Source organism: Apteryx rowi, unplaced genomic scaffold, assembly GCF_003343035.1.
Source record: "Apteryx rowi isolate R43461 unplaced genomic scaffold, aptRow1 scaffold_6, whole genome shotgun sequence".
NCBI lineage: Eukaryota > Metazoa > Chordata > Aves > Apterygiformes > Apterygidae > Apteryx > Apteryx rowi.
In genome coordinates this window covers 1,603,001-1,618,753 of record NW_020450871.1, presented here as the reverse complement: position 1 = coordinate 1,618,753, position 15,753 = coordinate 1,603,001, and the positions used below count along the sequence as shown (strand labels likewise).

The following is a 15,753-nucleotide window of genomic DNA, read 5'->3' as shown; positions in this document are numbered from 1 at the left end:
CCGTGGTCGCCGCGGCAACCGCCGCCTTCCTCTCCCCGCCGGAAGTGCCCGCCCCTTCCCCCCTCCTCCCCTGCGGCCCGGGAAGCCATCTTAGTGCGGGAAGCCGTGACTCAGCAGGGTTGGGAGGTGAGGCCGGTGACGCCATGATGGCGTCACCCGCCCCCTCTGTGTCACGGTGTCAGGGGCTGCCTCCCGCCTCGCGCTGCCGGGCCGTCCCGGCACCCGCGGCCGCAGCGGYGACGCCCCCCCAGTGCATGACGTCATGCACCGGTCCATGTGACGTCAGCCACCGCCTTCCACTACCGGCCTGCAGTAACGGCCCTTCCGCTGAGGCGGGCAGCGAGGGTGACGGCGAGTTAAATGWCCTTTTCACGGCAGCGCGGCTCATGTACCAGCCCGGGCGCGCTCATGCCAGGCCTGCGTGCAGCTGGCCGCACCGTTGCCCCAGGGCCTGTGGCGCGTGCCCCTTGCCTCCCGCCGGCTGCCGCAGGAGCCTCGGCACTGCGCRCCCAGAAACCTTGTCTCACGCTGCAGTGACGGGCTTCTAACACCTTCGCCTGGCGAATGACTTCATAACGCGACCTGATGCTTTGTAGTGGTGGTATCTTTTACCCGCACCTGGACTCAGTGGCTGCCAACCAATGATGTATAATTACGTTGCCTAATATCAGGGAACAAAATTTGCATAGTTGGTTCCCAGTAGCAGTGGCATTCATTCAGTTTGTATAAACACAGGCATATTTTCCATCCCTACGGGAGCCAAACTTGTAAAGTACGCTGTCCTGAGCTGCTGAGGGCAGGGAATTTGCTGGGGCTGGGAGGATGTCCTTCAATATGCCACGAACAAGAAGGAAACCTTTTTCTATGTCATGAATGACGTGTATATATTCTCTCACTACTTAGAAATGCCAGGTATGCTAAAATCCCAATCTTTGCTGTGAGCAAGATGCATCTGATGTGAGCGAGAGCAGAATACAGACTTGAAACATCAGATTTTCCCTCATAARCTCTCTTTAACATTATGCACAACCTGGTTGTCAGGAATTCTGTTCCTTTCTTTATTCATTCTATGACCTTCACCAAATCACTTGATCTCTGCAGCTCATTCACCCTATATATGAAACAAGGATAACGTATTCCCCTGAAAAATATTCTGGAATTGAGATGAAATATTCTGGAATTGGAAAGTCCTGTTATTACTCTTGACCAGTATCTCTTCTTTCCCAGCTCAGCATTTACCTAATCTTGTTAATCCCAGTGTGAGGCCTTCTCCCTTTTTATCAGCTTTAGTCCCCTAAGTGTTTTTTGACCACATTGATCTTTGGTGCTGTGTTAGAATATACAAACCTTTACGGCAGGTAGTTTCTATGTCTGTCAGCACTTAAATCTAACACCTTGAGTTCCTCTCTGCATGGCCTGCTTGTGGCATGTTAACTTTTGTAGCACCACACATTATCATCGGTATCGTAAGCATTCTTCTGGGTCCAGGTATCTGCTGTTAAATGTTTATATCACCCRTCTAGACAGAGCTGTGCCACATCTAATGAGATTCTGGGCAAAGTATAACTCTTCCCTGCGCATTGGTAGAAAGAGGTGTACTGTATGTTAAGGTTTAGTTACAAAAATCGCCATGTGGGTTACACATGAGGACCGTGCCCCAAAACACATCCTAGCACAYCAGCTCCAAAACAAGTATGGACCGCCACAGGGGCAGAGGGGACAGGGTGGCGGTGTCAGTGAGGGATGGGGGAGAGGGTCTGTAGCAAGAAGCAGCCAAGGGGAGATGAACGGCACCACGGACACCCTGAARGAAAGGGTCTCACCCCACGAGTGAGAGGTCAGGACACTGCGGCAGCGAAGCGTTTCGGCCGAGAACATCAAGCTCTGGGTCGCGTCCCCTCTCGCTACGCCGCCTCCCTTGAGGACCGAGCACCCGGAGTGGATATCTCCCATTCGCACGGCCCCCGCGGTGCCGGGGGGGGGGAAGGGGGGCACCCCAGGGCACGCGTGGGAAGGGGACCCCCCGCGGCCCCTGGCCCGGGGACGAGCTGCGCAGCCCGGTGGGTGCCAGCGCCGGCAGCGGGCACCGGCGCCGCGGGGAAGGGCGGGCTCGGAGGCGCGGCTCGGAGCGGCTCCGCAGGGCGCTTGTGCCGCTTTAAGGCGGCGCCGCCGCTCCGGGCTCGGCCACGCACCGGGAAGAGGAACTGGGCTTTGCACTGCCGGGTCGGGTCGGGTCGGGGCGAGCGCCGCGCCGTGCATCGCCGTGCACCGCACCGGGCACCGGCCCGCGGCCGCCCGCTTCGCGCTTGCTTGAGCGGCGGGATGGGGCGGGGAGGGGGAGACGGGGCCGGGGGCGAGGCCGCGCCGCTGCAGCCCCTTTGCACCCCCGCTGCGTTTCCTTCGCACCCCCCTTGCCTCTCCTTTGCATCCCCCTCCCGCCCCTTCCCGGCGCCGCTGCAAGGGGACGCGCTTGCCAGGTCCGCCTGCTTGCAGGGAGCTTGCTCGAAATAAAGGAGCCCCCCTCCCTGCCCCCCCGCCATGAGATCCCCCTGACCCCCCGCCCCAAACCCCCCCCCCCCATCATGATTTTGCTGAGCAGCTTCTTGCACCTGCGGCCTCGGCGCTGCGGCCCCTTGGCGCGGCTGGGCAGGGGGGCCTGCGCCGGCGCCCGCCGGGCGCTGCGGGTCCTGGTGGACATGGACGGGGTGCTGGCCGACTTCGAGGGAGGCTTCCTCAAGAAGTTCAGGGCCAGGTACCCCGACAAGCCCTACGTTGCCCTGGAGGACCGGCGGGGCTTCTGGGTGTCGGAGCAATACGGGCGCCTGCGACCTGGGCTGAGCGTGAGTCTGCGCGTGCCGCCGGCGCGTGGCCGGCGCTCGTGTTACCGAAGGCCCGATTTCGGTGACGCTCGCACCCCGCCGCGACCCCCTCGCCCCTGGCCCACGGGTGCCGCGCTGGGGAGGGCTGCGGGAACTGGCTGCAGCTCCCACCACCGCTCGGGTAGAGGTCCGTTCCCGGCAGCGGTCCCCCCCTTTTTCCAGAAACTGGGCGTTTCTAACGCACATCTGTCCCCTTTCCCTGCTCCACGTAGGTGGCTGCATGGGTGGGTATAGGTGCAGGGAAAGAATAGCTTGTCAGAAGAACCGATCTCTTAAAATATCCCCAAACTGTGTATTCCGATTTTTCTAGCTCTGGTTTGGCCATGCTTTTTAGATTGATACTGGATAAATAGAGCTGCCAAATAGCCGCTGCCTTCATTCCTAGATGGGTTTTTTAGTTCCTCAACAGCAATGTGAGGGATGGGGCGCAGCAGAGAAGTTGAGCGCACAGCATGCAACTGATGCTTCACGTGAGGGCTTGCTTAAAAATAAAACAACCCCAAGCCCTCCCAGGCCTGAAAGTTACTGTGATTCATTTTAGTAATTAAAGCCTAAAAGCAGGAGCTCTTTTTATATCGTACTTAATCATCCAACAAAGGCTTCGGTGCTGCAGAAACTCCGTTGCCGTCTCCACTCGCTGTGGTCTTGTCTGCGGATTGTAGTTGCACGAGCTGAAAGGTGTTACGGCAAATAAAAGTGCTCTTGTCTTTAGTGGTGCAGGGGCTCCCGGGAAGGGAGTGCGCGTACGGCCCAGTGCTTTCCCACTAGCAAGTCCCAAACGACTTGAAGAGCTGAAGGAATAATGTGTCCTCTGTAGCTGGGATTGATGAAGGAGGTGGAAGCCGTCATTCACGCAGTGAGGCGGATGCGAAAAGTTTGGCAGGGGTAATGCATGATAACACTTTTGGGGGAGGATTTTAACTACTTTGGCTGTATTAAATGAGGTGCGCTCATCTTGTGCCTGCCACCATGATGTAAAACCCCCAAACCTTTGGGTTGAAACTGTGGCAAAACTCACGGACCTCAAGGCAGCCCGGATTTCAACCAGGCTTTCAGACCAGGGATGCAGAGAGCAGGAGCCCCTCTGCGGCTAAGAGCACATGGGCCGTTAGAGTCTCCCCTCGTCAGAGTGCCTTGGACCTGCTGGAGGAAATCAGGAAAGAGCAGCAAAGGAGACTAAAACGCTGAAGGATCCAGCTCTGGGAGGGGGACGCGGGGCATGCAGAGCCCCGAAGGATGGGCTGCCCCAGAAGGGCAGGGGGATTGTTCACGGGGAGAAATAAGAAAAAGAAAATTGAGGTTGAAGATCACAAAAGTCTTCTTAGCCGTGGGGCCTGTCCTGCCTGGCACATGGTGGCATTTCCAGCCTGCGGGATTTTTCCATCTGCCGGTCAAAGCACTAGCTGATACCGCAGGGAGTTCTTCTGACGGGACTCTGGGAGTTCAGCAGGTCTGTTTGCTCAAGGTGGGTTTAGTTCTTCCCCCATTGAGCCTGGGTGCAAAATGCTTTTTAGCATGAACGGAAGCAGAATAGCTACCGAGGTCATTGCTAAAGGAAAACGCTTCAGCAGAGTTTGAAGTGCTTTGCTGAATCAGGCCACGTTTCTCTCTGTCTGTTGTGCAACTGCATTTGACATCTCAAACAAAAACAAAAATCATTGCACAACAATTTCAGGTGGTGCAACCGGAGTTTAAGTGTCCGCCTGGCACCTTGGCAATCTGCTAGGGTAGCTGTTCTTTTCATGCTAACAGGAGACGTTTCTGCAGGCTCCGTCGCCGTGAATCAGCATGTTTCGTTTTCAGCATGTGTGTACCCAAATATGCAATGGGTTGGTGTGTTCATGCTCATGCAAGCGGGCAAGAGCAGGCAAATTGGGCCTGGACCGTGCCCGGATTCGTGAACGTGGCTTGGCACGGGTAGCCAGCGGAATAAAGCACAGCATGACTCCCCAAATGACCCTTGTGTTTGCTCTGGGGCGCTGCTGCCCTTGAGTTCGCAGCAAAGCCACAATCGCTTATGGTTGTCGGCTCTTTCCTCGGTGCAGATGCAGTAAAAACAAAACATGGGATAGACGAGATTCCCGCTCACCGGGCAGGATGGAGCTGCAAGTCCGGTTGGCGTGTTGTTGCTGCGAGCTCGTAAAACCCAGCATAAAAGCATCCCTGAGGTTGTTCTTTCCTACCCTGAGGCTCTGCCATCCCCACCATACCCTTGCAAGACAAGGAGCCCGGGAGGGGTTTGAAGTTCCTTTTGCCCCTTTTCCCCTGCCGCAAATAAAGAAGCAGAGGTGCTCAAAAGCAAGATCAATCCTTCGGGGCAGGGCTCCCTTCAAAGGAGGGAAAGCAAAGCATCTGCAGCCGCTCCGCTGGGTTGCAGCACCGTGACCCAGCCTTTTCTTAGCGATCGACAGGTCATTTTCTGTCTGAGGGGGTGCAAGGAAGCACAGGGGCTCTGCACGCTGTGGTCCTTAGGTCTGAACCGTACCCGGCACCAGCAGCCCCCGGACTCTGACTTCCCTCGTCCCAAGGTTTTGCTCCGCGTGCTCTCTCTGCGCCTGCTTTGCTCTGCTTTCCCTTTGCACCGTGATGGTGTCAGCCTCGGCCGCAGCTCTGGATGTTACGCGTTTCAAACCCGTGCCCGGAGATGGCCCGTTTGCCTGGTGGACCTTGCCCAAGCATCCCTGAGGAAGAGTAGCCACGGTCTTCCTGACATGTATTTCATCCTGTGATACATTTTCTCCTACAGGATAGCATCTCCTGGATGCTATTTTAACTATGATTGAGACAAATAGGCCAGGCAGCATCTTGAGCTGAATAGCGTCACATTACAGCAGAGGTACCAGGCCAGGTCGGCTGGATCCATGTCAAACTGCTGCTCCCGGCGCAGACTTCCCTGGGGTTTGGTTTGGTTCCAGACAGTCTCTGGGTTTCGTATTGAAGGAACGTGCTGCTCCCCATGTGCCTGGGGCTGCACGGACAAAACCAAGCCTGCTCCAGATGTTCTCCAAGCCAAACTGTACTGGATGGATGCAGATAGGCAGGTGGGGAGTGTAGGAGACCACAGAGGCAAGGTGGGCTAGCAGGAGGGGAACAGAGCCAGCACTCCCCGGCCGGACCCCCACCTTTACCGCTGTCATGACCTTCCCTCCTAGCAAAGGGTGGAAAGATGCACATGCAGGAGAAAGAGCAGCAAGAAGCAAGTAACAGCTCTCTTTCCTCTCCCAGGAGAAAGCCATCAGCATCTGGGAATCAAAGAACTTCTTCATCGAGCTGGACCCGCTGCCCGGGGCCGTGGAAGCTGTGAAGCAGATGGCTAACCTGGCAGAGTGAGTAGGAGCCGTCCGCGTTGCAGCCGGGGCGGAAGAGGGAGCAGCCGGGGCTTTGCAGGCTAATCCTCCTCCCAGCAGAAGCATTAGGTACAACGTCAGCATTAAAACTGCCCACGAGCGTGCTGGGCGCGGGTGGGAAGCGGCGGGGCCGCGCTCACGGAGCAGCCCCCAAGGACTCGGCCTCCTGCACCTCCTCGCCCGCAGCTCTGCTCCCAGCGAGGGCGGCCGAGGGGCAAGGTGCCCGTGCTCTGCGTGCGGGTGCCTGTCCTGACTCTGCGAGGTGGGGGATTAACGTCTCAAATCGCCCCCGCTTGACTCGCCCCTGGGTGGGAGGTGTCTTCTGGTCCGCTCGGGCACCCAGCGGGGTCTCGCAGAAGCAGCCGGGGTGCAGCTAAAGTTGGGAGCAGGGTGCATGGGTGTCTCGGGCCACCGAGCGACATCCTCACCCGCTCTCTCTCATCGCGGCAGCACCGACGTGTTCATCTGCACAAGCCCGATCAAGAAGTACCGCTACTGCCCTTACGAGAAGGTGAGCCGTGAGCCGTGCGTGGCGAGGAGGCGGGGGGGGAACGAGTAGCCTGAATAGCCCCAAAGAGCCCCGAAGAGCCCCGAAGCGCTCAAGGCTAGAGGGATTTTGTTCACCCGCCTGGGGCAGCCACCCCCGCGGGGAGGCGATGAGCGGGGAGGCGCCCGCTGCGCAAGCGCAGGTGGCACGCGCTCGGCCGCCGGCTCCTCGGGTTTCGTCCTGCCGCCGGGCGCCGCTCGGATTTAAAGGACCTGGCGCTCAAAGGGCGCCCGAATCCTTCCCACCGATAAACTTATTGAGCGAAACGTGCTCTCGTGCGTGGAGCCGGGCGCCGGCTGCCCCCTCCCGCCCGTCCTCAGCCCCTGCTCCGCCGTTGCCTTGCAGTACGCCTGGGTGGAGAAGCACTTCGGGCCCGAGTTTCTCGAGCAGATCGTGCTGACGCGGGACAAGACGGTGGTCTCCGCTGACCTGCTCATCGACGACAGGCCCGATATAACCGGTGAGGGCGGCGCGGCGTAGCAGCAGGGGCCGTGCGCCGCCCCGAGGGGCTCTCACCTCCCCGGTGGGGGTGGACGCGTCCCAAGGACGTGGTGCCATCGGGTGCAACCCGCCTGCGCTGGCAGCGCTGAGCGGCAGCGCAGGCGAGGGGCCGCGTTTCCCAACGCCCCGGCTGCGTCGGCGCAGACGTGCTCCGAGAAGGGGGCAGAGCGAGGAAATCGGGCTCTGGGAGAACGCGGTTGGCAGGGAGGGTGGGCGCTGGTGTGGGCGGTGTGGGCTGCACCGTGCCGGGGGGTTTCCCTGCCGCGGGCACGCACGGATGGCCACCGCGTCGGGCGGAGGAGCCACTCGGGAGTTGCTCGTCCGCGGGGCCCGGCAGGGTTGAGCCAGGGCCGCGTCTCGGAAGATGCCGGGCCCCCGCGAGACGGACTGCGGGGCAGGGCCCGCCGGCAGCCCCTTCCGCAGCCGCTCTGCTCTCCTTGCCCCGCAGGAGCCGAGCTGAACCCCAGCTGGGAGCACGTCCTCTTCACCGCCTGCCACAACAAGCACCTGCAGCTGAAGCCGCCCAGCCGCCGGCTGCACTCCTGGACGGACGACTGGAAAGCCATCCTGGACAGCAAACGGCTGCCGCCGCACCGCGCCGCGTGAGCCCCGGCCCCCCGGCCCCGCGGCGCCCCGACGGATGCCGTGCCTGCTGGGGAGAGGAAGAGGAGGGGGCTGATGCTCTGCGGCTGCCCGGGCGCCGGGGAGCCCCCCAAGCACCCCCGAAAGCCCCGGCTGTTGCAGGAGCAACGCCGAGGCCTCTGTGCCACGGGACATCCCGGCCGTGGGGCATTTCCCGCGGGCTCGGGGGCATCTTTGTGCCCGGCGTGGGGGCCAGCCCCGTGTTTCTGACGGACGAGCTCACTCTCAACGCGTCGCTGCCTTGCTCCGGGCCTGCCGCGTGGCACGGAGCGGTGCTGGATCCCTCCTGTCTGCGGTGCTGGATCCCTCCTTTCTGCGGTGCTGGATCCCTCCTGTCTGCGGGGCTGGATCCCTCCTTTCCGCACTTCAGCTGGGGATAGCGCGAGGTCGGCTCGGTGCTTCCCCTTAATACCAGGGGCCGCCTTGGGGTCCGTTCCCTCCAGCCAGCTTCCCGCTGAGGCGAGGGGATGGGATGGAACGGGACAGGACGGAACGGGACAGGACGGGGTGGCCGGGCTACGGCAGCAGACAGGCACAGGGAGCCGGCAGACGATGCCCAGGGCTCAGCGGTGCCTCTCGTYGCAACTAAGTGCTTTCCTGACCAGGCTGCAAAAAACCGTCTCTGCAGCGGGATGCCGGGATAATAATCTTCCTCCCTTGGCTCTGGCCGTGGGGAGGGAGCTCTGAGCGCCGTGGCCCTCTCCCCGCCGCCTGCCCRCTGCCCGGCCGCTCGCCCTGGGCTCGGGGCTCTGCGGGAGCCGGGCGCTTTCTGCAGGACCTGAGGGCTTTTCTCCTTGCAGCCGCGCTTGCGAGGCGGCGATCTCGCTTCACCTGGAAAACCGGGTGGTAGCTCCTTGGATTTCAAAGCCTTGGATGTTTGCACGCTCTGGCTGGGTGAGCCRAGTGCCCCGGCTCTGCCAGGAAAACGCCTGGCGTGCGCCTGCCTGGCACCCTCCTTCCCGCACGGAGCGACCCCGGATGGGGAGGAGGAGCGGATGGACGCTGCGGCAGGCTCCTCTGCTGCTTGTCTGCCGGCAGCTGGGCTGGTGCTGGCATTCGAGCCCCGTTCCCAGGTGTGAGGGAGGTGACTGGCTCTTACGGATGTTTGCACATTTTGATGGAGCTGGCGTTGAGGCTGGGCACAAGCACCGAGCGCTTGGGAGCTGGCAGGAGCAAGAAGGGATCAGGGAAAAAAAATCCCAGCCCCCGAAATGCTCATTTAGCATCAGGTCGGGACTTAGGCTGCAAGGGATGAGCAGACTCGAGGGTGAGCCGGGCGGCAGGCTGGAGGCTTGTAACCGCCTCGGTCGGACGTGGGGGCTGCTGCTTGCCGGGGGGCGACTTCGGCGGAGCTGCAGACGCTGCGCGGGGTCCCTCGCCACCCGCCGGCATCCCCTCCCGCCTGGCTCGGGCCAGCGCCGCTGGGAAGCTGGAGCCGGGCACCGAGGAGGGAGCGTTGGGAGCAAGAGTCCGCTCCAGCACCGGTGCTTTTTGCGCAGCCTCTTCCACTGCCGGGGAAAACCGAGTGTTCCTGCCCTGCCGGTGGAGCTGGGACGGAGTGGGATTGCACGGCCCCGGCACAGCTGTGCTGGGATCCACAAGGCGAAGCCCCGGCTCCTGCCTCCTGCCCGGGGCGATGGGGCAGCCCTGCCCGCCCGCAAGCCCTCCGCCGTTCCCTGCCCTCTCAGCCCCACGTTTCCATGATAAAATTCCTGGCTGGGATGCAGGCGCCAGATAGCCCCATCTATATGCACATAGCTGGGGGACGGTACCGGGGCCCGGCCGGGATCAGCTGCTCCGCTTGCTCGCGCCTTTGCCTTCCTCCTCTCCCTCTTACGGACCCTCCAGCAGCAAAAGCCACGCGTGAGCTCGAAGGCACGCGGCCGGCGGGCGCCCTGTCCCGGCAGCGGCCCCGTGCCCGGGACGCGGATGAATGCTGCCGACAGTGCTCCCGAGCCTGTGCCGGCCCCGGCTGCCACGCGAGGAAGGCTGCATTGCGCCAGCTCTTTCCAAACGCCATCGGTTTGGCCCAGGGCTTGGGGCGGGGGGGGGTTGCATAGCAGAAGGGTTTTTTTTTATTTTTTATTTTTTTAATTTGTGTTTAAACCACTATGTGCTTCTCCGGGTGGCGGGTTTGCCTCGGGGTGCTTATTCGGGGCGAGCAACGCGCAGCCGCCCGGGATGCAGATCCCCGGCCAAGCGCAGCCTCGGCCTCCGGGATTTACGCGCGGCGAGCCGAGACGTCCAGCGAAGAGAACCGCCACGAACGCGGGGTGGATGCGAGGGAGCCGGCCGTTCCGCGGGTCCTTCCCCGCCGCAGGGGGGGAATGTGGCGGGGAGCGCGATCACTTGAAGCAGAGCTGGAGTTTCTCGCGCTCGAGGCTCCGGCTAGACGCACAAAACCGCCGGGCGGCAGCCACCGCACCACGCCGCGCCGCGCCGCGCTCAGGACCGAGCGGCTCAAGCGTTCCTGCTGCCAGCTACGATGCACAGAGCTTTTTTTTTTTTTTTTTAAACACATATCTATGAAAAAGAGGCCGATGAGGAGCACTGCAATAAATACTCGGTTTTACTGGCATCCAGCTTCCCAGAAGCGGAGTTCGGGTCCTGCACTTTCGCCCCCGCGCGGGGGCTCGCCGCCGGGCTGGGCACCCTCTGCCGAAAAGCCCCGCCGCGGCCCGCAGCGATGGAGCCGGGGGAGGCTTTAGCTAGCAGCCAGCTCCCTGCAAAACCTCGGTGCGATAAATAGCGGCTCGGCGGCGGCAGCGGGGGGAGGCCGGGGCTGCCGCTTCCCTGCAAGGAAGGCAGCAAAGCGGAGAAGCCGCATCCCGGCAGGTGGCACCTCGAGCCCGGCCRGAGAGGGAAGCCGGAGCGAGGCGGGAGCCGCCGATGCGACGCTGATGAGCCGCGTCTGCTCCTCGCCGCGCTCCCGCGCGTGCCTTTTCTCTTGAAACCCCCCCAGCTTGCGGATAGCACATATCTTCCCGCTGACACGCACTTTCCAAGGCAGGAGGAGGCGGAGAGGAGGGGAGGGAGGAAGGTCGTGGCGACCTTGGCGTGGTCCAGCGCCAGCCAGCGCGCTCCAGCCCGGCTGATCCCATCGCTGAGCGCCGGCTCCCTTCGGAGAGCGGGGCCATGTGCACCCCATGCCCGCACACATGCATGGAAGCGGCTCGGGTCCTCGGCTCTGCAGGCAGCAGCCGGGGTTGCGGCGCGGGGATAAGTCACCACCAAATGGCTCCGAGCGGGAGCCGAGCCCGGGAAAGGCGGGAAGCGCCGGGGTGCAGCCAGCCCGGCCGGCTGCCCGAGGCCGAGGCCAGCCCTGACACAAGAGCCGCTCTCCCGGCCGGGAAAGCTCTGCCAGCGGCACATCCCGGCGCGGGACGGGGCTGCGGGGGGATGAGTCACAGACACACGCGGAAGGAGCGGAGTCAGAGGGGCCGGGCGCACGGCGAAATGCCACTGGGAGCCCCGACGGCCCCTGCACGAGGTGGCGGTGCCGAATTCCCGCGTGGGATCGCGGGGCCCTTCGCCCCGGGGCGCTGAGCAACACTCTTCTCGGACGGCAACGTCGATGCAGGAGAAATATCCACTAGAGGGGACTGTGCGATCGCGCGCGGCCGTCGGAGCAGCAGCAGGATCCCGCTCCGCAGCCCAGCGGGGCGAACCGTCCCCGCGGCCCCGTCCGTCCGCTGCCCGTCTCCATCGGCTGCCGAGCGCTGCAAGGAGAGATGCRGAGCCGAGCCGAGCCACGGGCACCACGCTGCCTGCGTGCCGTGGCAGACACGAGTGCTCCTGGCGTGCAGCGGGGCGAGAGGTGGAAAATCCCCGGCTCGGGCAGCGAGGGCAGCCGGCGGCGTGCGCCGTCTCGTCTCATCCTGGCAAGGGCAAGATGTTTGTTTGCAACTGTGTTGACAAACACGCTCATGGAAAGGGTTTTATTTAGCCACAAGCCCAACCTCCCGTTCCCATTCCCCAGGCCCTTTTTTCACTCCAACTTCCCAAACTTGCAGGGAAGTTTGGCTCTACCTGGGTCACCCCCAGCCCAATCCCCCCATGTCCCCAAATCTGTGTTCGCCATCCCCAGGCTGCAGGAGCGGGATCCGTGTCCGATGCAGGGGAAGGGAGATTAACAGCAGCAACTTAAAGGCTGTTACCGAGATGCCGGGAGAGCACTCGGGCGGCTCTGGAGACACGGCTCCTTGCAAACACACCCCGGAGGCCACCCCAAACGCCGTCCCCAAACGACTGCGCCGTGGTGCTGCATCGCTCTCTGGGAGGATTTGGCCACCCCTAGGCTGGCTGGAGCAGGGGTTATAAATCAGTGCTGGATGCAGCACCAGGCACATGGAAATTGCTCAGCGGCTCCCTGCTCCCGCTGCACAAATCCCTGCTCCCAGGCGCTGGGAATGGTGCATGTCTCAGCGCTCCCCTTCCCCTGCAYTAAAGTAGAGCTTGTTTTGGGGAAACAGGGCTCTCGTGAGACAAAAACTCCAGCGAAATGGCAGAGCTGCTGGATAATTTATCCCTTTAAGGGRAAAACTAAACCTTGCATCCTCCTTCCCCTTGCAGCAGAGACGCCTCCGCGGCACGTCGGGGCCGGCAGCCCCCAGCCGGCACGATGGCACGGGGAGAGGGCAAGCGGCGAAATCGGTGACCTGCGCATACTTGAAGCGGGAGGCAGCGCGGAGGAGAGGAAAGGACTGATCGCTTCCCGCTGCGGGGTCGCGCTGCGGAGGAATGGAAAAAGCGTGCTGGCTTTGCTCCCGCCAGGCGGCCGGGCCCAGCCTGCCGCTCTCGGCGCTCGTGCAAACAGCGGTGGCCGGGGCCGCGCGCCGGCGTCTGGTTTGCTTGGCTGAACCCTCCCGCCCTGCCCGCGGCATCCCGCCGAGGGCGCGTCGGAGGGGCCGAGACGTCAGCCAGGGGACTGACCGCTGAGCATCGCTGCTGGGGTCGTGGGGCGGTTATAAAGCACCGGGTCAAACGTTTCATTCTCGATGCAGGCTTTTGTCCGTGGAGGATGCCGAGGTGAGCGTCTCCCCTGGAGGCAGAGCCGGAGCAGCGCCGTACCCGGTGCTGCAAAGCCGCCTGCGAACGGCTGCTGGTGAAACCCCGAGCCAGGGGGTAACTCCATCGGGCTCCAAGGAAACACGCCACTGGGCAGGTGCCCCAAGCTTTCCTCCTCCTGCGGGCATCAGCCCCTGACCCCTCCGCTCCGGGCAGCCTCCAGGGAGAGCCTGCCAGGAGGAGAGCTGCAGGGAAACATGTCTACATACAAACCTAGCTGCTCCACCACCTCCTCGCTCATAAATCGATCTCCAGGTTGCTCACAGCGTGCACCACGCGCTGTTTGCTGCCGGGATTGGATCTAGCCCTTTCCAGGCGCCTCTCAATTATGTCAGGAAAAGAGGCCTTAGCTCAGCCGCCTTCGCCGTGCGGGTCGATGCGGAAAGGGAAAGTGGCGATTTGCCGAGGGCGGCGCTTGCTGTCTGCACCACCAGCACGGCGAGCCGGCTGGAGAACTGGGTCAGCTTGCGCAACGCCGCGCTGGGGCTCCGCATCGCTCCTTCACCGGCCCTGCGAGGATGGAAGCGAGGACAGCGGGGGCACGGCTGCTTTCGCAGGGGAAGCCTGCTCAGTTTGGCTATGGAAAGGGGCAACAAGAAAATCCTCTCTCCCCCTGCCCCAAGGTAACCACAGGGGAAACTACTGGCTTGTTTGTTTGGCTCCTGCTTGCCAGTAGCTTCCATCAAAGTGGTAGAGAAAAATGAAGCAATCCACAAATTGAAGTGCCTCGAGTGCATCAGCGATGCCCTGAACATGCAAATCCAGTCCAGCCCTGGGAAATACAGACACAAAATATGTTATCGCACCTTTAACTAGATTTGCAGGATGAGCTGCAGGGAGAGGGGAGCAGCTGCGAGGCAGCCRAGCTAGGAGGGATGTAGTCTCGTGCCTGGTGGAGATGCCCAGCCCAGCAGCATCGGGAGCATGTCCCAAACCTGGACGTGCCTCGTGGAACCAAACGGGGGCTAAAGGCCTGTGTTGCTTTTGGATGTGCGTGAACAGAGCCCACAAAGAGTCCACAAATGAGGGGAAAGAGTCGCTCCAGCTGCTGGGGCTCAGAGTTCGGCATCTCCAGCTTGTTAGACTCACCTGCACGTTGCTTTCGCAGCAGTGCTGGACGGTTAGAAAGTTCCCCCAAGCACTCAAAATATTTGGGGGTGCACGCTCCGAGGAAGCCACAAACACTTCTGCAAACCTCCCCGCAGCGCTGCGGCTTTGCAGACACCGCAGTGACCCTGGTAGCCCCTATGGACTCGGCTGTTTTGGCACTGCCCAGCTTCGCGGCGCGTCTGTCGTGACCGTGCCCGGGGAGCGTTTCTGGCTCCACAGTGCAACACCTGCTCCAGACACGCAGCACTGTTTCCCCCAAACCCTGGAGAACAGCAGCGGCTCGCCGCAGCCTGCCCCCGTCGGGCTGGACCAGATCAGTCCTGCTTGGAGGTTGCTGCTTCATCACCAGCTAGCTAATTCTTGCTTCTTTTTCTCTTCTCGCATTTGGAGGAGGAAGGGGGAGAACAAAACAGCCCACGGGGTGAAGTTACCTTATTAATTAACAAGGCTGAGAGCTCTGCAGATATCGTGCAGAAGAAGAGCAAAAATGAGGAAGACTGGGCAAAGCCAGAAAGGACTGGATTCAATTGTCATACCAATTAACCTAGATCCGTGCGCTCCCTCGGAATGAATAGCTCGTTATTACGTAATTGCTCCGGCCCAACTCCTGGCTGCGAGAAATTAAAATCAGACCCTTAACAAGGCAACCGGGTGCAGAGCCAGGATGCGGGAGCTGCCCGAGGAAGCAGTGTGCAATGCAAAACTGAGCATGGAGCCGGTCTTGCAAGAGCCTGAGCCGTGCAGTGTAGTCCCAAGCATGAGCTTAGAGGATCTTGCTGAAGCCAGCAGCACCCAGACCGTCTTGTTTGTATGATCCCAGGCCCAAAGCGTGGCCAGGATGGTAGCTTGGAAAGGCCCTGAGATGTTGTCAGCAAGCTCTGAAAGTGTCACGTGGCCTTTCTTGGCTAAAGAAGGAAGGAGGGAGGAAAGGAAATAACCAAGAGGCTCCTCCAGGCTCCAGCACAAACCCAAAGCACGTCCCCCACGGCACGCAGGGCTTTGCACCTACCGCCACGGTGGCTTCTTGTGCATCAACCACCGCTGGCGTGGGAGCCCGATGCCAGCAAAGACCCACAGCCCCACGCGGAGGGGAAGACTCAGAGCCCAGGCACATCCCACAGTCCCACCAGGAAGGTGCCAAGGCAGCTCCCAGGGAGAAGGGAGGAGACCCTGCTTCAGCAAAGCATTTAAGCACCTGCATTAACGCAATGCAGCTGCAAATCCATCTCAGCCCAGCGAGGGGTTGAAGCAGGATACCAGGTGCTGGGCTCAGGCAGGGGCTGAACGCTTTGGGAGCTCTTTTGTCTGGAGAAGGGAAAAAGATTAATTGTAAGCCCCGTTTGAGCCTGTCCTCCGCGCTCTGCTTTTGGCAGAGGTCCCGTCTGCCCAGAGAGGAGGAAAAATTCCATCACTACGGACTTTTAAATCTAGGCGTTGGGAAAAAAAGAACCCCACTCCAAATAAATCAGCATGAGAAAGCTAGCCGATGTCGGAGCTGAGCAGGCTTTCCCATTTCTAGGTGTGATGAGCCCGTACTCAGTGGGAAATTAAAACACAGTGTTTGGGGAAGGACTGCAGCTTTCACCCCTGGCTCAAGAGCGGACAAACGTGTTTTCCCGCTGCTGCTCCGATGGGAGGGCATCTCCTTGCGGCAGGGCTG

At 61.4% G+C, this 15,753-nt stretch overlaps 2 protein-coding genes across 2 annotated transcripts in view; one reads left to right on the top strand and one right to left on the bottom strand.

The window, feature by feature from the left end:
- The window catches only part of COPS3 (COP9 signalosome subunit 3), a 26,451-nt gene extending 13,281 nt beyond the window's left edge, over positions 1-13,170 (bottom strand). The window contains exons 1-2 of the mRNA XM_026083014.1: positions 13,164-13,170; positions 3,981-3,986 (exon numbers count right to left, since the gene is read on the bottom strand). The gene's annotated coding sequence lies outside the window, so the exon portion shown is untranslated. The remainder of the gene's footprint in view (positions 1-3,980; positions 3,987-13,163) is intronic.
- Positions 2,583-10,481, top strand: NT5M (5',3'-nucleotidase, mitochondrial). Its single transcript, XM_026083019.1, has 5 exons — positions 2,583-2,840; positions 6,105-6,205; positions 6,677-6,737; positions 7,119-7,233; positions 7,723-10,481. The coding sequence occupies exons 1-5, from the start codon at positions 2,583-2,585 to the stop codon at positions 7,878-7,880; spliced, it is 693 nt and encodes a 230-aa protein (XP_025938804.1). The 3' UTR covers positions 7,881-10,481.
- Positions 13,171-15,753: the final 2,583 nt, after the last annotated feature.

Bases quoted from the DNA above. Each gene is read 5' to 3' on its own strand.
- NT5M (XM_026083019.1), top strand. From the start codon at position 2,583: ATGATTTTGCTGAGCAGCTTCTTGCACCTGCGGCCTCGGCGCTGCGGC. The intron at 6,738-7,118 runs GTGAGCCGTGAG...GTTGCCTTGCAG, and splicing joins GCTACTGCCCTTACGAGAAG to TACGCCTGGGTGGAGAAGCA. The intron at 7,234-7,722 runs GTGAGGGCGGCG...CTTGCCCCGCAG, and splicing joins CGACAGGCCCGATATAACCG to GAGCCGAGCTGAACCCCAGC.